At 35.2% G+C, this 27,809-nt stretch overlaps 1 protein-coding gene across 1 annotated transcript in view; it reads left to right on the top strand.

Moving 5' to 3' along the window:
• The window catches only part of LOC148951599 (uncharacterized), a 54,427-nt gene that overhangs the window by 14,724 nt on the left and 11,894 nt on the right, over positions 1-27,809 (top strand). Inside the window, 1 exon segment of the mRNA XM_089091158.1 lies at positions 24,504-24,778. Coding sequence (XP_088947284.1) covers positions 24,504-24,778 — 275 coding nt within the window.

Here is a 27,809-nt window from a genome sequence, read left to right as displayed (position 1 = left end):
GGATTTCATTTATTTATTGATACTGATTTATGATAGTTGTATCAATTTTCTTGATAAAAAAAAACTTATATGTTAACAATAGGCAGCTTTTGTAACTTACAGCCCTTGCACCAGAGGCTGAGGGTTGTGAACCATAGATATTTAACTATTGCATAGTTATTTAACCTTTGAACTGTTTTAAATAAAATGACCGTCTCAAAATTTAGGTCGGTTGTATTTTGGGAAAAAATTGGGTGGGGTGGAAACCCTCCTATCACTTCTAACTCTTAAAATGTGCACTGGAAATTTTGATTTCCAATCGACTGAGCCCCCCCCCCCAAGTTCATACACAAATTTATTCTACAAAAACCTTGTGTGTTAGCAATGAGGAACTAGCTTAACTTACATCCCTTACCCCAGATGCTGCTGGTGGGGTTGTTAACCCCAAAGGCATGATTATTTGACCTTTAGACTATTTTGAACAAAACGTTTATTGTTTATTTTGATCTTATGTATTTTGGGGGGGGGGGATTTCGGTTGACATGGACAGGCTGATTTTCATCTGATTACCCTTTATTCTTCAAAACTGAACTTGAACTTTCAATTTCCAATCGAATGAGCCTCCTTCCAAGGTTTTTACGACCATCCCTTCTAAAAACCTTAAATTTTAACTATTGGTAACTTGCAATAACATACAGATTGCTGATACAGGTATATCGGCAATTTTTTTTTTGGAACGGCTTAGGGTATCAAGATGAAACTTCTGGGGCATCTACCTGATACTACTGCTATTAATACTGCTGCTGCTACTGTTGCTACTACTACTAATTCAACACTATTATTACTACTACTGCTTCAACTACGACCTCTACACTATTAAACTAGCACTATTTAGGCTATGTATATCAAGTTGAAAATTTGACAGAATGGGGTATTTGAGGGGGAACTTGGAACTAAAGCAAAAGACACTATGTGCATGCGAATTTTGAAAATGGCGTATCTCAAAAAAGGATTTGTGTATTAAGTTGGAACTTTCAGAGAGTGCTTAAACGGAAAGTCAATTCACCAAAAGGAAATATGTGCACGCTCAGGCCTAGATTTACCGGTAGGTCCCTAGGCCCGGACCTAGGGGCATATTATGCCAGGGGGGAGTAATAAATTATCACTGAGTAGTTTTTTCTTGACAAAAACTGGACTGATGTAATTTATCGTCGCCAGGTGCACTCTGCCGCCACGCTGCCTATCCACAGAAAAGTGACTTTAAAACAACACAGGAATTCCATGGTCACTTATAAACTGTCAGGTGTCTCCCAAGAATGGTAGCTGAGAATTTGGTATTACCCCTCTGTTTCATCACTTTTCGCTCATCAGTTGTGTTCTGTTAATTGCTTCCATTAGCCTTGAATTTTTGGGAATAACCCGAAAATCTTCAAAAACGAGCGGCAAAAGGCTTGGTTCTTAAGCATCAAAGCTTTAAATCTGGCCCTGTGCACGCTACTGCTATTACTATTTTAATTACCTTTACTACTACTGCTACTACAACTACTACTGCTACTACTACTAGTCCGACTGCTACTTCTATTGCAACCACTTGTAAGCTAAAAGTATTAAGATGAAAATTAAGGAACTACATGAACATATAAGTTATCAAAAGGATATATCGGCAATGGGATAGCAACAGCTAATTTGTATTAAGTTGAAGCTTCTAGAACTTGATGAGAGGAATCTTCAGCTGACCGAAAGGCAATATGTTAATATTACTGCTGCTACTAGCACTAGTGCTAGTACTATTAATGCTACTACTAATACTATTACTGGGGCTACCATTACAGCTGTTCCTAACGGTATGAAGGTGGAATTTTCAGGGAATATTGAGGGTGGAAGATGAACTGAATCACATCACGCCATCTGTATACAGGTTGTCAAAAGGGCACATCAGCAATATCCTAGGGACAGTTTGGTGTGTTGAAAAAACGTTGAAGAAAATAAAAGGTGTTATGTGCATACTGCTACTAATTCTACTGCTGCTACTACGCAAGCTAAGGGTATTAAGGTGAAGCTCTCAAGGAATATTTCGGCGGATATTGAACTGAATCAAATTGACTATGAGTATGCATATTCTCAAAAGGACTACACAACAATATCTCAAGAACGTCTTCCATTAATAAGCTAGACCTTTCAGGATAAGTTGTCGGTGGGGGACTTTGAACTAATGAAAAGTTCAAAGTTTGAAATAAAACCAAAATAAACACTATCGGGCCATGCTTTTGGCGATAGGCCCAATCCATATAGTTTCTTTCAATTTAGAGGGCTTAGGAGCTACACTGATGAGTAATACAAGTTAGAAACCGCAAATGAAGCGAGAAATAGATTTTGAGCTTTTAATCAGCCTTAGTTCAAACTTATTTTTAGGCCTTCACTTAGGTTCAGGATTTGATTTAAATGAGGGTTGGGTTAAAAGAGGCTTGGGTTAAATGAGGGTTTTTTGGAACGGGGATTCAAAATGTAACTCTATAGCCCCTTTTTTTGTTTTCCCCTAAACCATAATTTTTTTTTTTTTCTTTTTTTTTAACTTGTTTTCGGTTTTTTTTTTTTTTTTGTAGTAATTTCTTTTAATTTTGGTTTTTAATTATTATATGAATTTATTTATTGTAGTGTTTTGTTTAATATAGATATTTACTTTTCATTTAAAAATTGTTTTTCTAAATAATATTTTTAATTAATTTAAATAAATAACAACAAAAAGCGACTTTTTTGTTATCTAAATTATACGTTCCGATTTTTTCAGTAAAGTTTTTTATTACTTAACGTTCAGGAATGGCCTGATTCATCTAAGAAAAAAAAAAGAAAAAAATCAAACCAAAAGCTTCCAAACACAAAGAGAAAGTAGCTTATGTGTTGGCTCCACCGAAGCAGCTAATTAACCTTTTTCAAACCAAACGATAACCAAATACGAGCGTAGAAAATACCACAAAATGGCAACCACAAAATAAGCAACGTGGTAAAAAAAACATTACAGTATGTAGACAGTGAGAGCCGCCGTTTACCTCCCCCCCCCCGTGAAAAACATCTCTTGAAGGAAATACCCGTGGAAAATAACACCTCACGGAAAATACCCCCCCCCCCAAGAAAATACTTACCTGTAGAAAATCTCCTCCCCCCTCCCCCCAAAAATACCTCTTGTGGTTGGTTAGTTTCCAATCACTTGCGACTTATAGAAACAGACTAGAAATGCCTGGGGATTATCAAACAATTTCTTCCTCCATCCTCCTGTCGTCTCTCCCTTAGAGCTAATTCTGTATTTATTTGAAGGCTCAATAAGAGCTGAGATGTTTCGGCATCAAAATGCTCCCTTTGAGGTATCTCCCTCTCTACCCAGCTACAAAACAATCGGATAACCCCATTGGAGAAGTTTCAGTTCCTTTTTAAGTTTCTTGATTTGTCTATTGCTTTCAGATAGTATTTGTCTTTCGGAAAAATACGGAAATTTTTTGCGTGGGAGTTTTCTGGAGGATTTTTCATGAGAATAATGTATTTCCACGGAGGGGGGAGGGCAATATTTACACATAAATTCATCTTTTTAACTTCCATAAAAACTTATCATTTAAATTAAAAAATAAAACGACTCAAAGAAGATTTTAAAATTTTGAAAACCATAATTTCCGCGAGAGGGGTATTTTGTAGGTGAGGGGTTTCCGTGGATGGAGGAGGGAAAATTTCCCGTGGGGAGAGGGGTAAATGCTTAGACCTGTAGAAAGTGACAGGGTGAAGCCCCATTAACAGACATAAAAAGAGAAAAAAATCTGGATTTAAGAGTTTATGACGTCCGATTTTCTTTGTTTTTGTGACTACAAAACAGAGCATTTTTATAAATCATCTTGACAGTAATTTATATAAAGACTTAAAAAAGCAAACAATTCCAACAAGGTTAAAGATGAAAATATTCTAACTTGTGTTTTACCCCATGTACGTATGGTGGTTGAGTTGCACGAGGGTTCAGTTGCACGAGGGTTCAGTTGCACAGTGGTTCAGTTGCACGGTGGTTCAGTTGCACAGTGGTTCAGTTACATTGGGTTTAGTTAAATGGTGTTGAGTTGCACGAGGGTTCAGTTAAAGCGTGTCCAGTTGCATAAGGGTTCAGTAGCACAAGGGTTCAGTTGCACGGGGGTTCTGTTGCACGGGGGTTAAGTTGCACGGTGGTTCAGTTGCATGGTGGTTCAGTTGCTTGGGGTTCAGTTCACGGTGGTTCAATTACAATGGAACCGCTCGGGGAAACGGTGGGTGTGAGAGGAGGGTTACTTGCCCTTCAATCATTTTCGACTATTAAAACGGGTACTGGCCCTTTCAATTTCCAATCAAATTGATTTTCCAATTTATTTCCTTTTTGAAGTTTCTACAACAACGCCTTCTATAAAAAAAACCTTACCCTGAGGGCTGTAGGGGGTTATAATCTTCGAAGACCTAATTTTCTAAAACTTCCAACTACGTTGAAAAAAATCGGCCATCTCAAACATTGGATTGGATATGTTTGGGGAAATGGTGGACGTTAGAGGGGGATTAGTTACCCTCCTATTACTTTCGACTGTTTAAAAGGGCACTAGCCCTTTAAATTTCCTATCGAATGAGCCCTTTTTCAAGTTTATACGACAAAGCTTTCAATAAAAACCTTATATGCCACCAGGGCATAACTTACAAGCTTGGTCATGAGGGCTCTGTGGGAGTGTCATCCTCAAAAACCTAATTTCCAGTACTTTCAACTACGTTGAACAAAATGGCTATCTGAAAATTTTGATTGGATGTGTTTGAGGAAATGGTGAGCGTGAGAGGGGGGTTATTTACTCTCCAATCACTTTCGACTAGAGAAAGGGCTCTGGCCCTTTCAATTTCCAATCAAATGAGGCCTTTTTGAAGTTTCTACGACAAAACTTTCTATAAAAACCATATATACCCCCAGGGCATTGCTTATAACCCTTGCCCTGAGGATTGTGAGGGGGGTTTGTCATCCTCAAAGAGCTAATTTCCAGAACTTTCAACTACGTTGAACAAACTGAATGTCTCAAAATATTGATTGGATGTGTTTGGGGAAATGGTGGGCGTGAGAGGGGGGTTAGTTGATCTTCAATCACTTTCGACTATTAAAAGAGGCTGTAGCCCTTTCAATTTCCAATTGAATGATCCCTTTTTAAAGTTTTTACGACAAATCTTTCTCTATAAACCTCATATGCCCCCAGGGTATAACTTACAACCCTTGCCCTGAGGGTTGTGGGGTGTTGTCATCCATAAAGACCTAATTTACAGAACTTTCAACTAAGTTTAAAAAAATGACTATCTCAAACTTTTGATTCTATGTGTTTGGGGAAATGGTGGGTGTGACAGGGGTTTCGTTGCCCTCCAATTACTTTTAACTATTAAGAAGGGCACTATCCATTTCAATTTCCAATGGAATGAGCCCATTTTGAAGTTTCTACGACATATGCTCAAGGGCATAACTTACAACCCTTGCCATGAGGGCTGTGGGGGGGGGGGTTGTCATCCTCAAAGACCTAATATCCAAAACTTTCAACTACGTTGAACAAAATGGCTATCTAAAAATTTAGATTGGATGTGTTTGGGGAAAAGGTGGGCGTGAGAGGGGGGTTAGTTTCCCTCAAACCACTTTCGACTATTAAAAAGGGCGCTAGCCTTTTGAATTTCCACTCGAATACGCCCTTTTTCAAGTTTATACAACAAAGCTTTAAATAAAAACCTTATATGCCCCCTGGGCATACCTTATAACCCTTGCCCTGAGGGCTCTGAGGGGGTTATCCTCCTCAAAGACCTAAGATCCAGAACTTTCAACTATGTTGAACAAAATGTCTATCTCAAAATTTTGATTGGATGTGTTTGGGGAAAAGGTGGGCGTGAGAGGTGGTTTAGTTGTCCTCGAATCGCTTTTTACTATTAAAAAGGGCCCTAGCCCTTTGAATTTCCAGTCAAATGAAAGTTTTTTGAATTTTTTACGACAACGCTTTTTATAAAAATTTTATATGTTCCCAGGGTATAACTTACAACCCTTGCCCCGAGGGCTGTGGGAGAGTGTACTCCTCAAAACATAATCTGGAGATCAACTAGGCTGAAAAAAATCGCTATCTGTGTTTGGGGTGTGTTTGGGGAAATGGTGGGCGTGGAAGGGTTGTTAGGTGCCTTCCAATCACTTTCGAATATTAAAAAGGGCACTAGCCATTCCAATCGAATGAGCCCTTTTTGGAGTTTCTACAACAACTTCTTCTATTTGAAGTGCCCTGGTATGAAAAAAAAATAATAGATTGCGCCAACATCGTTCTTTACTTAGGCAGCGCTATTGCGCTGCCTATGATTGGCCATGGCTCGATGCCCACAACTACTTGATTTTAATTAAAAATCAAGAGACTCAATGGGTGCTATTGGCCAGGTTGTCACATATTTCAGCAAATAAATCATTATAAATGTCCAGGTAAACTAGTACGTCGTTTGAAGTTAAAGCATAAGCATTTCCGGCAATGAAAATGTTGGTTTGTCTATTGCTAGGTTTTGAAAAGTAAGGTCCATGACAGCTTAAATTCAGATGGCTCCCAAAAAATTGAGTGCTATTTTTAATTGATGGCAAAGATTATTGCAGAGAAAAAAAAAATGCATACTTATATTGAATTATCACAGAAAACTTTTACAACTTGCCTACTGAATTTGAATTTTTGCTGTTATAAATAGGTATCTTTGGAGCATACTATTTTTTAACAATTTATTTATAATTTAAGGGTGTGTTTTTAACTACTTTCCAAAACCTTTACCACTGTTGATAACTTTTTGGTAAAAAAAAGGTACTTTTGGGCCCCTTTAAGGGCTCAAGATGCTATTGACTTGACTTGACTTGACTTTTATTTTCAACTAATAATACATCATACTTAACTGGCACTTACAACACATTTTTTGAATAACATTATCAACAAACGTAGAGATGGTAAGAAAGTATGACGTTTTATTAAGCCACTATTGTGACTTGAGCAGTGTCAAACAATCTTTTATAATAAACCAAAAGACATTCACTCTTTCAACTCTTTTCATACCATTCAAAACACATTAACACAATTTAACTTTTTTTTAACTATTTGTTTTACAACTTCATTACAATTTAAAATTTAAAAAAAAAAAAAAAAAAAAAAAAAAAAAAAAATTTAAATACCCACCAAAAAAAAATTTTTTAAAAAAATTTTAAACTTAAAATGGTTTTCTGACTCCCTAATGCTCTCCGGGAAACCATTCCACAAATTAACTGCATAATTTCTAATTACAAAACTAGATCGACTCGTACTCCTTACTTCTGAGACTAAGCTTCCATGACCTCTAGTCCTATGATGATGATAATCTGAATTAAACTTAAAAATATCTCTCAAGTATTCAGGAGATAATCTATTAAGCACTTGGTCTTGGTAAGTAAACACTCCTGCCTGATGGTCCCTGATCTGATGAATATTTAAAATTCTAAAACTCATAAAACATTCACGCGTGTGGTCATACTGAGCAAACTCACCCAGTACTCGTAGTGCCTTATTCTGAAGAATCTGCAGTCTTTTAATATTTGAAGTAAAATTAGATGCATAAATACAGCAACCATAAACAATAAAAGGATGAAAAACAGTATGATATATATTTCTTAAAACACTTAAGGGTAACACGTGTTTCAAACGCCGCATCACTCAAAGACCTCGTGCAAGTTTAGAAGAAATCATATTTATGTGTTTCTTCCAACTCAAATTATTATCAACATAAAATCCTAAATATTTATTTTCAAAAACCTGTGAAAGCGACAAATTATCAAATACTACGGAAGCACTATTTACAATTTTTCCTACCCTACTAAAAATCATATAATTTGTATTAGAAGCATTAACAGCAAGGTAACTCAAGGAGGTAAACACCAAAAGGTTTTCCAGCGTTCGGTTTGCTTTATCTACTAGTTCTTCCAGTGACTGTGCAGAAATCGTCAAAGCAGTATCATCTGCAAATGCTGTAACAGTTGCTTCAGGCATGTAGAACCTCAGAGTATCTATGTATACGAGAAAGAGTAATGGACCAAGGACTGAGCCCTGAGGAATTCAACATTTTACAGGATAGACTCCGCTAACGATGTCATCTATCATTACTTTAGTTGACCTTCCATACAAGTATGATTTAAACCAATCCAAGCAAACATCTTTTATCCCCAGACTAGATAGGCGACACAGCAGCAACTCAAAATCCACAGTGTCGAAGGCTTTTTTGAAGTCAACAAAGATCGTTAAAGGAATAAGACCTTTATCTAGAGTTCCATTGATTACATCCAGAAGATGATGAACAGCATGGCTAGTAGAATGTTTACTGCGGAATCCAAATTGGCTGTCACACAATATTCCTAGTTTATCCAAATATTCATAAAGTCTCCTGTGAATTATCTTTTCATAGATTTTAGAAAAAATAGGCAATAACGATATCGGTCGCCAATTCGATAGTTCTTGTTTCTCCCCCCTTTATACAATGGTATTACCTTTGCTAGTTTATGACCACTAGGGAATTCGCCGGTCTGGAGTGATAGATTTATTAAGTCAGTTAGACAAGGTAATATATAAACTAGGATAGCATTTACAGCCCTAAGATTAAGTCCATCTATTCCGGCCGAGTTGGAATTCAGTCCTTTCACTGTGCTCTCGATCTCCTTTGCTGTGCACTTCTCGAACGAAAAACTGTGCCCTTCGCCTCAATTATCAATAAAGGACTTTAACAGATGTCTTCTAGACTTTTTAGCTACGTCTTCCTTAATACTCGCGCCTATGTTCGTGAAATATTTTCCGAATTCATCAGCCATTTCCTGTTTATCAGTGATTTCACTTCCATTCACCATCAGACTCTTTACTCCATCATTATCATTAGTCTTCCCTTTTAAAACCTCATTTATCAGTCGCCAAGTTCCTTTTGCATCACCACTTTTACCATCAAAAGCAGAAGCATAATATGTTTTTTTCTCACTGCGACGCTTATGGTTAACTTTGTTTCTGACTCGCTTAAATTCTTCAAATAAACTCGCATTTTCCGGGCTCTGTAAATGTTTTTCAAAAAGCTGGTTTCGCATTTCCATCATTTCAAGCAATTCTGTGGTCACCCAGGGCTTTCTTGGCTCATTTTTCTTTTTCCTCATTTTCATCAGAGGACAAGACGCCTCATATATCGGTAAGAGAATATTCATAAACCTGTCAAATGCTGTAGTTGCATTCTGCTCTTCGCTAACTTCATCCCATGCTATAGTACTGACTTGCTCTTTCAGCTTTCTCAAGTTATTATTTCTCATATCTCTATAAACTCTCTTACTTGGGTTTTTAGTCGAAGTTTTGATACTATTTATCATACAAACAATAGGGAGGTGGTCAGAAGCAGGTTGAAGGAGAACATCCCAGAATGCTTGCCTCAATAGATTTGAAGAAACAAATATGTTATCAATTAATGTTGCCGACTGAGCAGTGATACGGGAAGGAATCAGATTCACTGGGTACAAATCATGAGATAATGCAAGATTTAAAAATTCTAAATTAACACTATTTAAATTCAATAAATCAAAATTAAAATCACCCAGAATAACACACTCTGATCGATTAGACTGGGCCCTGCTTAAAAACATATCAAACTACTGAAAAAATTCCTCCGGATGAGCACCAGGGGGTCTATAAACCAGGCAAACAAATAACTTTTTACCATTATTTATTTCAATCTCAATAGAAAAAATTTCAATCTTACCTTCATTCCATAAATAAAGGTCCTCCCTTTCCTCAAAATTCAATCCCTCTCTCACCAAAAATGCAAGTCCCCCGTGCCCCATTGAATGCCGCGACTTCGATATCAGTTGGTAACCCGGAAAAGCGTAGGAAGAGAGAAGACTATACAAACTCAAGAATGATTCACAAATTCCCAAAACATCAATCACACTATCAATATTACTTAAAAACTGAACAATTTCTTCAAAAGCCGACGTTATGTGTCAATTCCATTGAGCAACACACAAACTATACATCTCTTTTTTAATTTGACCAAACTCTTCAAAACGAACGTAGCTGATAGGACGGAGTGGCTTGTGGCATTCATCAACTCTATCTTGAAATTGGATTCATATCTTATTTTATAAAAAATCATAAAATAATAGAGATTTTTTTTAAAGCAACTCTAACAGAGGTATTGGGAGTAAAATAACCATAATAAGAAAGTAAAATAAAAAGCCACGATCTTTTTTTCTTCATTAGGTATAAAACCGATACATAAACTAGAAAGAAAGGAAATAGGAATAACTGAATAATAATAAGAATAGATAAACACACATAAAGACTCAAAATTTAAACACAAAAAAAAAACACATATAAAGACTCATAAATTGAATAGGAATAATTGAATAATAATAAGAATAGATAAACACATATAAAGACTCAAAATTTAAATACAAAAAAAAACACATAAAAACACACAAAATTTAAATACAAAAAAAAAAAAAAAAAAAAAAAAAAGACACTCAATCACGATCGAATATGTCATTCAGAGACCAAAGTCTACGAGCAGAAGTTGCATTCTCTGGACGGACGTAGATCCGACCTTGGTTTGACCACACGAACTTATTGCCGTATTTTTCCCTTGCAGCATTCAACAATTCTCTTTTTTTCTTTGTAAAGTTCTCAGCCACAAAAATCTTCGTGTTCACAAGGTTTTTTTTGCAAGCAAAAACTTTCACAGCTGTGTGACGGTCTTTAAACTTCACTAAAACAGGAGCAATTTTATCAGGGCGGCTATCAACAGAGTTCAACCGAAACCTATGCACAGATATAACATCACTATCAGCAAGACCTGAGAACGCCATCTTATTGCGTATAATATTCATTGTTGCATCTTTTATTTCAACGCCGGGGGATTGCTTGACACCGTTGAACAGTAGTGAATCCAGTCTCAACTCTTGGTCAGCATCATAGATCTTGGCTTCAACTCTAGCAACTCGATTTTCAAGTAATTCCTGTTGATTTTGACATATTTTCAGGTCTTTTTCAATCCTGTCAAATCTCGGAGTATATTCCAGTATTATCGCATCATGAACTACGCCAATTATCTTTTCAATTTCAGCAGCAGATGGTGTGGTCGAGGGGCGAATTTTAAGTGCTTCGTTAACTTTTTGCGCTATAGCCTGTTTCATATTTTCTTTTGTTACTGCTACATCTTTAAGAGTTCGCTCAATAAGTCCCGTAGTATCTGAGCTTGTAGCCAAATTTTTATAAACAAGCGGGCTGAGAGCGAGTTCCTCAAAAGTGCCTTTAACTCCCTTTCCAACTTTTTTCATAGCTTCGGTTTTGTTTGATTCGAAATTTTTTAAATTTTGTTCCAAAACCATTTCAACTTCATGCGATCCGTAACAAAATACTTGGTACTTAAATCGACCAGATTTCTCTGCGACAGATGTAATTGGCCCCAGATTATTTGCCCCAGATGTAATTATTAAATTATAAAAGAGCATAGAAAATAATATTAAGTGATATATTTACTTTCATCCTAGCTTTTTTTTGTAAACCATAAATTTACCACCCACCCATATTATATATAAACTATGAATAATTGGTAAATTGGCAGTTTTGAACATAATTCAGGTAGGATGAAAGTGAATACAGTAAATTTCTTGACAAGCTACTTTTTTCTTTCTTGGAAAGGGGTTAGGTTAGGAAAATGAAACTTTCAGGATGGATCTAAAGGCTATTCAGTAGGTCCTGGGAAGGTATTTTGAAGTCCCCAGCTCTACTTCTTCTTCCTCTAGAAGGCACTGACCTTTGATGACTTTTAAAATCTTTATATTATAAAGGTGAAATCTTGGAAAATATATCTTCTGTTTAAATCTTGGGCTGGCAACCTTTTGTTGTAAAAGGGTCAAAATTTTATGTGGGGATATTACACGGGCTGCACTTAGGTCACATGTAATTATACTGTCATGTAGTTTATTGTAGCTATACTATAATGATTAGAGTATATCTACAATATCTCATATACAAATAGTTTAGATTTAAAAATAAAAGACAATGTATATTTTTACAACATTTATTGTAGTTAATACAATCAATGACATCTTAGTTGTTGCATTTGACTTGCATTTTTTTTTTACATTAGCTTGCATTTGTGTAGTAGAGCTGCATAGTAGTGCGTCTAAATATATATCTGATAACCAAGAGCAATGTTTGTTTTTCTGATAATTCAGAATTGAAAACGTTGCTCCCAAATATATGTACTATTAAATATAGTAATAATTTGCTGAGAGTACCTTTTTAACCTTGTAGTTTTCATAGGGAAAACACCCATGGAAATCCACCAAGTTTGTTTTTTCCTTAAAAGCTATTTTTAGTGTGATGTCACTTTGCAAATCTGTCACATTGATTTGCAAATCACTTGGTGCATTATTGATATCCATTGCAAACAGGTTTTCAAAAATATCCATCTTACATGAGATCTTTTTGAAATCAACTGACTGGTTTTCAAACCCAGTTTAAAGTTTTATTAATACACTTTTCATTTTATTATTTTGCCAAACAAATTTTAAACCAGCTTCTTCTGCTTTCTTTTAATTTGGAAAATGATTGAGCTTTCTTTCATCAATATGGTTGATCAATAATGTTAGTTCGTTTCAAATGCCTTAGTATCTGAATGCATCTGGCATATCAATTTATCCTTTGCTTGTAAAAGTGTATTGAGTAGATTCAGTTCTGTAGTCAAATCAGTTAAAAACTCCAGATCTACAACCTACAGGTTGTTGTAAAGTTTGGATATTACCTTTTCTTTCATCTTCATGAAATTACAAGTTTCTTTCTTTAAATAAAAAACTCATTGAAGTATTGATCCTCAGCTTAGCCATCTTACTTCATAGTATTACATCACGTCAGCATATTCAGCTTCCATACCTTCCAAAAACTTTTTAAACTGGCAGTGAGTAAGGGGTCGGTCGAAAACAGGATCAGCCGCTTTGTGGCATGTTTGAAACAGGTTTTTGTGTGGCATGGCCGCATAGAAACAAAAATGAATTCTTGTCGAAAAGGGGCATGTTTAAGAGCTGACGTCACAAGACTTGTTTTGTTTCTTAAGCTAATACGAAGGTGATGACATGCCAATTCTAAACAAAAAACGACTCCATCGAAATTTGGCACGTATAGGCATCATGTAAAAAAACTGGTTTTTGTTCTATAAGCTAATATGAAACCAATGGCAAAAGTTCATTTGCATTGAGTAATTAAGGGTTTGCTGGAATTCAGTGGTAGAGTAAGTACTTTGAAATAAAGATGGCAGTGAGAGATAAACCCTTTTTTAAAAAATGGATGTCTTTTCAACTTAGGATTTATAAATACCTACTTCTAAGGTGTAGAATGTACAAAAATAAAAGTAGATATTTTATTTGTAAATATATTTGTTTTCTTTATGTATAAATTGTATTTTTTGGAAGGAGATTGTATAAAACATTTAGTTAAAAATTTTTGATGGTTTTCGTTCAAATAAGAAATTTTGTTTATCACTGGTTTCATATCAAGTGGGACTCTTGTTAAAACGGATTTAAATGGCCATGTTCACTGGAAAAGGGTGATTCTAACCCTCTAAATAGCTCCCTCTGGAGCTATTGTTTTATCCTTATATCCTTTCACTCTATACCTTCAACTCTGTTTCTACTTAGCCTTTTGTGTCATTCCTATCTAGTATTGATTCATATAGAAAAAAAATTACAAGAAACATTGAATCGACAAATACTTTATTTAAAATAAGAGATTATTTTATAAAATACATGGTTGTTTCTTCTTCTACTGTCAAATCCATAGGCACTTTGAGTGTTTGTGTTGTCATTGTCGGGTAAACTTCTAAAGGTTAAATTTTCGTTTTTTTTTTTTCTTCTTTCTTTTTTGTTTATCACTGAGGACAACTTGAGGGAGGTCCTTGTAGAAATGTTTTATTTTTTCTTCTTCATCATGGTTTGCCAGTTGCTGACAAAATTCTTATTTTCTCGCCTGTTTTGATTTTATTTTTCATTTTATTATTTTCTGATTAGAGAGCCTAAGTGTTGAAGTTTTAACTCCTATTTTCTATCTAAAATCTTGAATTTTGTACTTTTTCCTTGAAGAGATACGGTTTTATATGTTTCGTTCCCCATGCCCAATTGTAGCAAACCAAACCTAGAAGATTAGAAGAGGGCTTGTTTGATCGTGAATCACAAATATTACTGACCTTTGAGAATAACCAAAAATTGGAGGGTAGCTAGCAATTGTTCCACGCCTCTTTTTACCCATATAATGACATATCAAAATTTGGCATTATTAATTTGATTTAAACAGTAGAAAGGTCCAATAATTTATCTTTGGGGAGGAAATGATCCCTTATAGTCCAAGAAGAAGGAACTACAAGTTACGCAGTTTGCCCACCGTTCACATATAGTATTTCTCATTGCAGAATAGGAAAAAAATTATAATGGGAAGTGGTATGTTTTGGTGGGAAGGGGGTCCTTGAGTGGTATAAAGCCCTTCCGGGGGAATAATTTTTCATGGTAAGATTCAGGGAAATTTCTGAGCCAAATTTTACACAGAAAGCAGGAAAGGATTTCTTGTCAAAATTTGAAAAACAATCAGAAATTCCATTTATAAAACCAAGTTTTAAGCTTAAGAGAAACAAGAGCCATTTTAAATATGAGTGGAGCGGCTCCTTTCTCAACCCTTGCTCTTTAAGCTAGTCAGTTTTTGTTATCATTCTATGACTCGTTCCTTTAGGAATGAGTCATAGAACACAAGGGCTGTTGAATTTGAAGTATTTTTAAATAACTTGCTTTTCAAACAGTTCGTGGTAACGAACTGTAAATAAGGAGCGATCCGGTTCAATAGTAACCGAAACTCTAAAAAACGGAATTTACCAGTATATACATCTAAAGAATCAAATTTTCATTCTGATCTCAAATATATTGGTTTCATCAAGTTTAATATTACTCATCAAATGTTATGCGCCTGAGAAAATTTGGCTGATTTTCGAAAAAAGGGGGAAAAACCCCCCTAAAAGTAATTGAACCTTAATGAAATTCACACCATCATATTTAGCGTATCAGAAAACCCTACTGTAGAGGTTTCAAGCTCCTATCTACAAAAATGTGGAATTTTGCATTTTTTTCCAGAAGAAATATCAAGGGTGCGTGTTTAGTTTTTTTTTTTTTCCCAGGGGTAATCGTATTGACCCAGTGGTCCTAGAAAATCATAAGAGGGCTCATTGGAATGGAAATTAAAATTTATAGTCCCCTTTTTAAGTGACCAAAAAAAATGGGAGGGCAGCTATGCCCCCTCCCACGCTCATTTTTTTTCTCAAAGTCACCCAATTAAAATTTTGAGATAGCCATTTGTTCAGCATAGTCGAAAATCTAATAAATATGTCTCTTACGATGACTTAATCCCCCACAGTTCCCAGGGGAAGGGCTGCAAGTTATGAACTTTGCCCATTGCTTACATATTGTATTGGTTATTGGGAAGTATACAGACATTTTCCGGACGAATTTTGTTCTGGTGGGGGGGCGGGAGCAGGGGCTATAGTTAATAAGGAAACGGCCGTGGTGATTCCGGGGTTTGGGAATTAAAAAATTTTTAACTTTTAAAGTAAACAGCGTGGTATTGACTAAGGGGAGAACCCCATCATATACGTAATAAAAAAAAAACAATAAAAAAAACAAGCGATACGGCTCAATAGTAATCGAAACTTTTAAAAACGGAACTTTCATGTCAATAAATGTATCAAAAGAATGGGCTTATAATGCTGATTCTAAATATATGAATTTTATTAAGTTTAGTATTACTCATCAAAGGCTACGAGCCTGAGAAAATTTACCTGATTTTTTAAAGAGGGGGAAACATCCCCTAAAAGTGAAAAAAATTTAGTGAAAATCACACCGTCAGATTCAGCGTATCAGAAAACCCTATAACATAGGTTTCAAGCTCATATCTGCATAAATCTGCAACTGTGTATTTTTTGCCAGAAGAAAAATATACGAATATAGAAGTTCGTTACGTAAATTAATTTGTAAATTACGTCAGAACCAAATTTAGAGAGCCATTTAGCAAAAGAAAAGTAAATTTCTTATGCAAATTTTGCTTACTTATTCAATGCCGGCGAGCCAAAATAAAAGCTGCATTAACTAAAAAACGATCAGAAATTAAATAAAAAAACAAGTTTTTTAAACTGAAAGTAAGGAGCGAAATTAAAACTTAAAACGAACTGAAATTATTCCGTATATGAAAGGGGCTGTGCCCTCCTCAACGCCTCGCTCGTTACGCTAAAGTTTTTATTGTTTAAAAAAAAGAGTTGTGAGAAAGTCAAACTTTAGCGTGAAGAGCGAGGCGTTGAGGAGGGCACAGCCCCTTTCATATACGGAATAATTTCTGTTCGTTTTAAGTTTTAATGTTGCTCCTTACTTTCAGTTTAAACAACTTGTTTTTTTTATTTAATTAGAGTAAAGAGCGAGGATTGAGAATGCGACTGTAACGGAAAAACTTCTGATCATTTTAAGTTTAAACCTTGCTCTTTACTTTCAGTTGAAAAAAAATGTCTTTTCATTTGTTGAAAAGACATTTGTTTCATTTGTTGACGAACAGAAATTATTCCGTATATGAAAGGGGCTGTGCCCTCCTCAACGCCTCGCTCTTTACGCTAAAGTTTTTATTGTTTAAAAAAAGAGTTGTGAGAACGTCAAACCTTAGCGTAAAGAGCGAGGCGTTGAGGAGGGCACAGCCCCTTTCATATACGGAATAATTTCTGTTCATTTTAAGATTTAATGTCTCTCCTTATTTTCAGTTTAAAAAACTTTTTTTTTTATTTAAAGGCTGCGAAAGCGGGGGGTTTGGGGGGCGGCAGCCCCCCAACTGTGCCTCCTAATCCCTGTACGTTTTAAGGTTCGACCTTGTAACTCAGCCTCTTTAACTCTTTAGAAAACGTAGTTTTTTTTAAAATAATTAAATTATATAAAAGGGGAAAACTGAGTTTTTTAAGTGGAAGTAATAAGCTTCTTTAAAACCAAAATATTTGTCATCGTAAGTTTGAATAAAGTAAAAAAAAAACCTAAATATAAGGTAAAAGTTTGAATAGAATATAACGTAGTGGATTTTTGAATGAAATAAACAACGGTTATCAAAACATAAATGAACCGGAACTGTCCTGCAAATGAAAAGGGTTATAGTTACAAACCTCTAAGTTTTTTATGCTAGTTTGTTTTTTCCATTAAGACTTTTTGTTATTCGTATCGGTTTTAAACAATATTAAATAAAAAAAACAAGTTTTTTTAACTGAAAGTAAGGAACGACGTTAAAACTTAAAACGAACAGAAATTATTCCGTATATGAAGGGGGCTGTCCCCTCCTCAACGCCTCGCTCTTTACGCTAAAGTTTTTTTATTGTTTAAAAAAATAGAGTTGTGAGAAAGTCAAACTTTAGCGTAAAGAGCGAGGCGTTGAGGAGGGGACAGCCCCCTTCATATACGGAATAATTTCTGTTCGTTTTAAGTTTTAACGTCGTTCCTTACTTTCAGTTAAAAAAACTTGTTTTTTTTATTTAATTTTTGAACGTTTTTGAATTAATGCAGGTTTTGATTTTGGCTCACCGTACATGAATAATTAAAACAAAATTTGCATATTATATTTGGTTAAATGGCTTTCTCGAAACTTGTTTAATTTTATTTACGAACGTTTTTATTAGTAATAAATATACGTAACTTAGAATTAACTTACGTAACGAACTTCTATATTCATAAATTTTTAAAACGTATATTAGGGGGTTCGCCCTCTAGTCAATACCCTGCTCTTTAAACTATAGTTCGAATTTTTTTTCCAGTTCTTTAAAAATGACCTCTTAATCACAATCAGTTGATCAGTTGAAAAACTTGTTTTTTTTATTTAATTCCTGATCTTTTTCTTTAATAATGCTGGGAAATCCGGCGCCCCCTTCATAGCAATGTCCCTTCCCCCATGAAAACTTCCTTCATGGAAAGACCCTTCCATATAGCCCCCGACCCTCTCCTTCCCCCACCTACCAGAAAAAATCTCCTCTGAAAAAGTCTATATACTTCCCAATAACCAATACTATATGTTAAAATTGAGTAAAGTTCATAACTTTCAGCCCTCCCCCTGGGGACTTTGGGGGATCAAGTCATCCTAAAAGACATTTTTATCATATTTTCGACCATGCTAAACAAAATGGCTATCTCAAAATTTTGATCAGGTGACTTTGGGAAAACAATGAGCGTGGGAGGGGGCCTAGTTGCCCTCCATTTTTTCTAGTCAATTAAAAAGGGCAATAGAACTTTTAATTTCCATTCCAATGAGCTCTCCTACGATATTCTCGGACCACTAGTTCTATACGATAACCCCGGGTGAAAAAAAAAAAAAAAAACAAACAAACAAAAAAACAAACAAACAAAAAAAAACGCAATCGTGATCTTTCTTCTGGCAAAAAATGCAAAAATCCACATTTTTGTAGATAGGAGCTTGAAACCTCTACAGTAGGGTTCTCTGATACGCTGAATATGATGGTGTGATTTTCATTAAGGTTCTATAACTTTTAGGGGGTCTTTCCCCCTTTTTTGAAAATCAGCCAAATTTTCTCAGGCGCGTAACTTTTGATGGGTAGCTCTAAACTTGATGAAAGTTATATATTTGAAATCAGCATTGAAATCTGATTCTTTTGATATATCTATTGGTATCAAAAACCCGTTTTCTAGAGTTTCGGTTACCATTGAGCCGGGTCGCTCCTTACTTACAGTTCGTTACCTCGAACTGTTTGAAAATTCGTGGTTTGTTTGGAGGAGAATCAATTATCAGAACATTTGTAATCGTAATTATTCTCAAATTCTCAACGTTACAACTATAATCTCAACAAATTTTTGGCATTTAATATCTTAGATGGTTTTCAATTGTTGAAGTTCTTGCACTAGCTTAGTTAAAGAAGTTTTGCTCTGTTATCGTAGAAGGTTCTTTCCCTCAGAAAATACCCCCACTCCCTGTCGCGGCTCATTGGTCTACAATCACTTTTGACTTATGAAAAAAGGTACTTGAACTCTCAATTTCCGATCTAATGAGCACCCTCTGAAGCTTTTGCAACCACGAGGCAAAGGTGTGGAAGAAGACGGTATAGTCCTTTCCTATACGGAATAAATTCTGCTCGTTTTGGGGTTTAATGTTACTATTTACTTTAATACCAACCGCGTACACCAGAAGTATCCCCATAAATCATAAGGGATTAAATCTCAATTTGGCATTTTTGTTTTTTTTCGTTTCCGTTGCACTCCCCCCCCCCAAAAAAAATATTCACTGTCAATTTCAATTAATTTGGGTAACTTGGCACCAGCTTTATCACCCCCCCCCCCTTCCCAGGATTTTGAAGAAATTACGGCACTGTCAAAACCCCTATGCATTCTAAAGGCCAGAACATAATTTGCACTTTACTAAAATTAAATTAAAAAGAACAAGTTTTTTTTAACTGAAAGTAAGTAACGACGTTAAAACTTAAAACGAACAGAAATTATTCCGTATATGAAAGGGGCTGTGCCCTCCTCAACGCCTCGCTCTTTACGCTAAAGTTTTTATTGTTTAAAAAAAATAAAGTTGTGAGAAAGTCAAACTTTAGCGTAAAGAGCGAGGCATTGAGGAGGGCACATCCCCTTTCATATACGCAATAATTTCTGTTCGTTTTAAGTTTTAACATCGTTCCTTACTTTCAGTTAAAAAAACTTGTTTTTTTTTCATTTAATTTTTGAACGTTTTAATTAATGCAGGTTTTTATTTTGGCTCACCATACATAAATAATAAAAAAAATTGCATATTAATTTTACTTTTTTTTATTAAATGGCTTTTTCAAAACTTGTTTGATTTTACTTACGAACGTTTTGATTAGTATTAAATATATGTAACTTACGAATTAACTTACGTAACGAACTTCAGTATTCATTGATTTTTAATACGTATATTAGGGGGTTTGTCCCTCAGTCAATAACTTTCTCTTTAAGCTAAAGTTCAAATTTTGTTCAAATTCTTTAGAAATGACTCCTTTATCTCAAAGGCCGTTAATTAGAATAAATAGCTCTTATGAAAGTACTAAAATTCTTTGCTTTGAAGAGTGAAGTATTGACTAGGGGTTGAACCCAATCATATAAGTAATATTTTCTGTATGTTTGTAGTATTGATGGTGCTCCCTACTTTCAGTTAAAAAACTTGTTTTTTTTAAATATAATTTCTTACCTTTTTCTTTAATAGTGCTTTGAAATGCGGCGCCCCCCTCATATCCCTGGCTATTCTCACAATAACACTTCCTGCCTGGAAATATCCGCCCCTATAACCCCCGCCCCTCCCCCCCGTCCCACCTACCAGAAAAAATCCCCCTGAAAACGTCTGTATACACCAATACTATATGTTAACATTTGGTAAATTTCATAACTTTCAGCCCTCTCCCCGGGGACTCCGGGGGATTAAGTCATCCTACAAGACATAGTTATCATATTTTCGACCATGCTGAACAAAATGGCTATCTCAAAATTTTGATCAGGTGACTTTGGGAAAAAATGAGCGTGGGAGGGGGCCTAGTTGCCCTCCATTTTTTTGTCACTTAAGAGGTTACTAGAACTTTTAATTTCTGTTCCAATGAGCCCTCCCATGATATTCTAGGACCAATGGGTCGAAACGATCACCCCTGGGAAAAAAATAAAATATAATAAAAATAAACACGCATCCGTGATCTTTCTTCTGGCAAAAAATGCAAAATTCCACATTTTTGTAGATAGGTGCTTGAAACCTCTACAGTAGGGTTTCTGATACGCTGAATATGATGTTGTGATTTTTATTAAGCTTCTATAGCTTTTAGGGGTCTTTCTCCCTTTTTTCAAAAATCAGCCAAATTTTCTCAGACGCTTAACTTTTGATGGGTAAAACTAAACTTGATGAAACTTATATACTTGAAATCAGAATTAAAATTTGATTCTTTTGATGTATCTATTGGTATCAAAAATCCGTTTTTTAGAGTTTCGGTTATAATTGAGCCGGGTCGCTCCTTACTTACAGTTCGTTACCACGAACTGTTTGATATGTTTTTTGGGTTAAGAGATTTGGGTTAAGAGAATAAGAGGTGTGCGTCTCATATGCCATCTTCTATTCAAAGTACAAACTCCATAACTCGTAATTAGCAGCCCCATATATACGATCGATATGTCTTTGTATCCTTGGCAAAAGCCAAAACAAGAGACATTCAGGTTTTGTGATAAAAACCAGTTTTTTGACATGATGCCTATACATGCCACATTTCAATAGAGTTGTTTTTGGTTTAGAATCGGCATATCATCACCTTCGTATTAGCTTAAGAAACAAAACAAGTCTTGTGACGTCAGCTCTTAAACATGCCCCTTTTCGACAAGAATTCATTTTTGTTTCTATGCGGCCATGCCACACAAAAACCTGTTTCAAACATGCCACAAATCGGCTGATCCTGTTTTCGACCGACCCGTGAGTAAGCCCATTTTTCTTATAAAATTAATAGCAGAGATAACAGTATCCATTATTTCTCTCTGCAATAAAACCTTGCAACACAATGCTTCTTGATGGACAATACAGCAAAGTGTGTATACCTATGGAACTTCAGATCCAGACTTTAGAAGTTTGCTGTTGACTTCAAATATTAGGAATTGTGCCGTATCTGATACGTCCGTGCTTTTCATCCATCGCAATAGAGAAGTACATAAAAGACTGCGCTTTATCCGTAAGTTGTTCAAACAAGTTAGCACCCAAGTCTTTGGTGCGGCAGGTTCAAGTTGTAGCTGAGAGACTAATGTTTTCAAAATATTTTTTTGTTCGAGGCACAATTCATCCACAACAGCTAAAACACACTCTTTGACAAGTTTGCTGTCTGTAATTGGTGATCAGGCTTTGCTATTATTACTGCCATTTTGCAGCTGGCGCATTTCTGACTGTTTGTAGCTGGCATGTACAGTTGATTTGCTTTTGTCTGTAGCAAATTTAAAGGTTTTCTGATAATTTTTGAGTGACAAGTTTCAAGTTAATGATTTTTTTTTTCAAGATTCACCTTAAAGACAGTCCAATTTAATATTGCGCTCTGTACCGTATTGTCGCTTCCAGGTATATTCCTTCTCTTCAGAAATACTTTTTTGACAGATTAAACACAAGAGTTTTTCTTTAACTTTAATGGAAAAATATAAATTTGTCCATGCTTCATTAGAAATCTTTCATCTACAATCTTCTTTTTTTTAGAAGCCATCTTGGGTGTATAAATCCGCAAAAATAAGGAATAAAATATGGGCCTTTGTATATCTATTTGTTTTTACAAACCCTGCCAGCCAGTCTATTCCTGCCTCTTTGTTATTGCTCAAGTTCTGGGGGATTATCTTTTTGCTTGCTATAGGAAAGTAGTTGACGGTCACATGCACTGGCAATTATAGTTACAAGTAGTTGGGGTTTCAGTCGCGAGCAGTCACAGTCACAAGTATTTGCAGTTGCAAGTAGGCACAAATTCAAACAGTGAAAAGCACTCAAGCTTGGAAAAGTCACAATAGGAAAGTCATAAATTGGATAGTCACATAAGTAATAGTTGCAGTAGCCCTTAAAGCTACGATTTATTACCTTCAACTGTTCTTCAGATATTGTTCATATACGCTTTTGAAAACCCTTAAGCATAGAGTATATTTTGATTTTGTTCAATATACACTGAAATATCTCCTAATAATTTCGCCTCAATGCCCTTAGCCATCCGAGATATATTGCAGATATGCCTTTTGAACATCCATATTTAGTTAAAAATCTCCCTCAACAGGTCCTGAAGTTTCAACTTAATAACTTTATCTGTTCCCTAGACGTTGTAATGTGCTCTTATGACAAAACTTTGATGGACATTGTGTCTTTGATTTAATTCAGCATCCCCAATAATGTGCTCTGAAAGTTCCAACGTATCCCCATTTTTTCCCTGAGATATAACACGTCCACCCTTTTTACAATCTGAATATTTATTGTGTCTTTTGATTTAGTTTCACTCCCCTTCTAATTTCCCCGAAAGTTGAAACTTAATACCTTATTTGTTCCTGATGCATTGTATCTATGCTCCTTTGACAACCTGGATGCACTTAAACCCTTTTGATGATTAAAAAATGGGAAAATGTGGTTCGTAATAATTTTTGTAATCTTATGTTTAGTTTTAATCTTCACCCAGTAATTGATGTGTGTACTCGTATTACTGAGACGTCTGAAACTTTGATAGATAACATTTTTTCGAGTGTTAAATACGATAGCCCAATCGTAAACTCAAATGATGTGTCCGATCGCTGTTAAATTATGGTATGTATATATATTGGAAAAGACAGGAATAATGATTCTGAGAATAGAAAAAAACACTGTTCCGATTTTTACAAATCGAGAATTAATTGAATAACAGAGTGATTTGTGAAGTGTGATTGAAGATGTTTAAGTAAAGTCACCAAGTACGGTGACGGGTTTGCGCTGTGTCATGAAAAAGTTACAACATTGATCAATGAAGTGTGTATTAAGACAACTATAAAGAAAAAAAATGAAAGAAGTACAAAAAAAGCCATGGATATCCCGCAGTCTTTTGGCTAGCTTCAAGAGGAGGCATGCATTGTATAAGGTTAGCAAAATTTCTGACCGAGAATTAGACCGAAATATTTATAAGAATTATAATAACGCGCTCAATAAATTGTTCAGAAAAGCACAAAATGATTATTGTTCGAGAATGTTTGAGTCGTGTATAGATAGTTCTTTAAAGACTTGGAAAATTATTCGGTCAATAATTGGAGGAACTGATAAGGAGCCATGTGGATGTGAACAATACCAGGTATATTTTAGTGAAAAACTGGCCGATCATTTTTCTAAAGCTGGCAATGAAATTAGACAGTCAGTAAGAATACATAAAAACGAACGGTCGTTTCACCAGTATATGGGACAAGATAGTAAAAAAAGTATGTGGCTGCAAAAGACGAATGAAAGTGAAGTGTTAACAGTGATTTCTGGAATAAAGAATAATTCCGCTGGATCAGATTTTCTATCCCTCCGCGTCCTGAAAGAAATTTTTCCTGTTATTAAGAATCAACTTGTCGAACATATTAGTGGGTGTTTTAAGGATGGAATCTTCCCTCGGCCGTTTAAAACTGCAAAAATAGTGCCAATTTTTATGTCAGGTGACCGAGAAGATCCTAGCAACTATAGACCAATATCACTGCTTCCGATTATAGCTAGAATAATGTAGAAGATGTTATGCCTAAGGATTGCGACATTTCTAGAGAAGAAAGGATTCTTATTTAAGAACCAATTTGGGTTCAGAAAAAAACATTCTACAGAGCATGCAGTTCAGTTTCTTACAACGTTGGTCGTTGATAAACATCTTAAAGTCATTACTGTATTCTTAGATATTTTAAAAGCGTTCGATTCTGTGGACCATGAAAATTATACTGTGTAAACTAGATAATGCCGGTATAAGAGGAAGAGCTCTGAATCTGTTGAAGTCTTACCTAAGTGATAGAAAATTATATTTGAATGATGGAAAACAAGCTACATGTGAATATGATGTCGAGTCGGGAGTCCCACAGGGATATCCCCTTGGTCCACTATTATTTGCTGTATATATTAATGATCTATGTGGAGTTTTATCTAATATTGTTGATTCAATAAACAGTGGAGACCCAAATGTGATCCCTGTAAAAGCGTTAGTTTTATTTCCTGATGATACTAGTTTTACGGTATGCGCAAGAACTGAAAAAGAGTTGATCCGAGCAGTTGAACATGATATAAGTTTGATTGAAAAGTGGACTAGGTTAAATAAGCTGAAAATAAATTTTAAGAATTGTAGTTTTGTGTTGTTTGCTCGTTCTAAAAAGTATTATCCTTGGATAGATAAGTTGAGGTGTGGGAATTCATTTATTAATAGAGTACACTCGACTAGGTATTTAGGCATTATTGTAGATGAGACGCTTAGTTTCAGATCATATAAATTGTATAACATCTAAAATCGCCCGTAATGTTGGAATTATTAGGAAATTGAAGCACATTTGTCCGAAAATTGTCCTTAGACTTTTGTATTTTTCACTTGTCCATTGTTACCTTTTATATTGCTGTTCGGTATGGTCTTCAACTTTTCAATCCCATCTGAAACGACTTAGAGCTTTGCAGAATTCTGCCATTAGGATTTTAGCAAATTATGGACCGAGAGATTCAGTGAGAAATGTGTATTTGAAACTGAATATTCTTCCTCTAGCAGGTATATTCCTTTTCTATCGATCTATGCTGATGTTTGATATTATTAATAACTTTACCTCAGTGTTTTAATGGCATGTTTATAACTGGTATGGATCTTCACAATTATAATACAAGAAATGCAGATGCTTTTCGGCGGCCGCAGTTTGAAACAACCCAGTCACAGTTCTCTGCTCGGCATGTTGTGCCGAGCTCCGGGAGTCATTTACCAATAGGGGTTGTGCGTGAGCATGACCGTAGTATTTTCCGGGGGCAATTGAGGGATTCTTGTAATAATATTTATCAGTTTGTTTGATTTTATTTTATTTTTTGTTTTATTTTTGATTTTTTTTAGTAGTGCCATAATGGAATTTTTAGTTGTGTTGTTTTGTTTGCCCCTTCGGGGGGGGGGGTAATGGTTTGTTTTTGTTTATTTATATTGAATTATTTTTAATTTGTTGTTTGCATAACGAACCCAAATGTTAAATGTCGTTTGTTTTTTTATAATTTATTTATAAATAAAAATATTCTACTGAAAAAAAAAAAATCTTTTTAAAAATACAGTAAGGAGCAACAATAAAATTTAAAAAGAACATAAATTATTATTTATATGAAACGAGTTGCCCCCTCTTCAACACCTCGCTTTCCACTAAAGTTTTTTAGTACTTTCAAAAGAGCTTCTTATTGTCCTAATGAAACGGCCCTTGTGTTTCAGGAGTCAATCTTAAAGAATTGGAACAAAAATTCAAACTTTAACGGAAAGAGCGAGGTGTTGAAGCGGGGGCAACCCGTTTCACATACATAATAATTTCTGTTCGTTTTAAATTTTAATGTTGCTCCTTTCTTTCAGTTGAAAAAACCTGTTTTTCTTATTCAGTTCCTGATCGTTTTTTTTTCAATAATGCCAGGAAATAAGGCTGCGCCTTCATAGACAAATACCCCTACCCACTGGATTATCCTCTAGACAAGCAATCCAGGTGAAAATTTACCCCAGACAAAAACCCTTGACATCTCCACGCGTAAAATTGAAATGGAAAAGAGAAAGCATGACATAGAAACGATTTTGAATAGGAATTATGGCAAGTTTCCCCACTTTTAAAATTTCCCCTGAAAAGTTCACCATCTGGAAATTTCCCTCCCCATGGAAAATTGCCCCCTGGAAAAACACCCTAGCAGAAAATTCGCCCCCACCCACCTTAAAGATGTATGCATACTTCCTAATAACAAATACTATGTGTAAACAATGGGTGAATTTTCTGACTTAAGGACCTTTCCCCTGGGGCTGCGTGGGGTTATGTTTATTTTAAAAGATGTAATTATTTGGCCATTCAACTGTGATGGATAAAATGGCTATCTCAAAATTTTGATCGGACGATTTGGGGAAAAAAGAGACGGCAGAGGGGGCCTAATTACCCTCGAATCTTTTTTGGTCACTTTAAAAGGGCGCTAGAACTTCTAATTTCTGTTCCAATGAGCCCTCTCCAAATATTTTAGGATAACTGGTTTGGTACAATTGTCCTTGGGAAAAAATAACAACAAATAAATACGCACCCGTAATCTTTCTTCTGGCATAATAATTAAAAAAACTTTTTCCACAAAATAAGTTTTTCAAAGAAAAGTAAAGAACTCCATTAAACAAAAAATGAGCAAAAATAAAATCAAATAAGCTACCAAGCTCGAAACTACCACAAATCAGCATCGATAAATAAATGAAACCCAAAACGAACAGAAATTACAATAAATACCCGATAAAAACTCAAAACGAGCAGACATTAACCTACGTTGGGCGCAAAACCCCTCGGCCGTCCCAATTGATTTATGCTCGTTTTGAGTTTGAATCGGTTATTTATTGTAATTTCTGTTCGTTTTGGGTTTCATTTATTTATTGATGCGGAGTTGTGGTAGTTTCGAGCTTGGTAGATTATTTGATTTTATTTTTGCTCATTTTCTGTTTAAAGGAGTTCTTTACTTTTCTTTGAAAAACTTATTTTGTGCAAAAAGTTTTATAATTAATTTCGGTTCGTTTTATATTGACCTAGTCTTTTCAGGGAAAAGGAAAATAACACTTTAAATCTTTTCGTTTTTTACGACTTTATAGTTTGGCCTGCTATTTGTATGCTGGAGAAAACTTTTTAGCAATTTTTAACAACATACACGCTTTTAAAAATCTAGACACAAATAGTACTGCACAAGAAGCCAATTCTTCTATTTAAATCCTGTTGTTGTAAAAGGGTCAAAATTTTATGACCCTTTACTGCACTTAAAAAGAGTATTAGAACTTTTAATTTCTGTTTTATGAGCCCTCTCCAAATAGTCTAGGATAACTGGTTCGATACAATTACTCCTGGGGAAAAAAAAGCAACAAATAAAAATGCACCCATAATCTGTCTTCGGACAAAAACAGGAAATTTTACATTTTTGCAGATAGGAGGTTGAAATCTCTATAATAAGGTCCTCTGATACGCTGAATCTGACGGTGTGATATCCATTAAGATTTTTCGACTTTTAAGGCGTGTTTTCCCTTTTTCGAAAATAATA

Source organism: Artemia sp. Qi Xiang Cuo, chromosome 6, assembly GCF_049724085.1.
Source record: "Artemia sp. Qi Xiang Cuo chromosome 6, ASM4972408v1, whole genome shotgun sequence".
Classification (NCBI taxonomy): domain Eukaryota; kingdom Metazoa; phylum Arthropoda; class Branchiopoda; order Anostraca; family Artemiidae; genus Artemia; species Artemia sp. Qi Xiang Cuo.
Note: the sequence above shows the minus strand (reverse complement) of the source record. Positions and strands in the feature narration are given on the sequence as shown.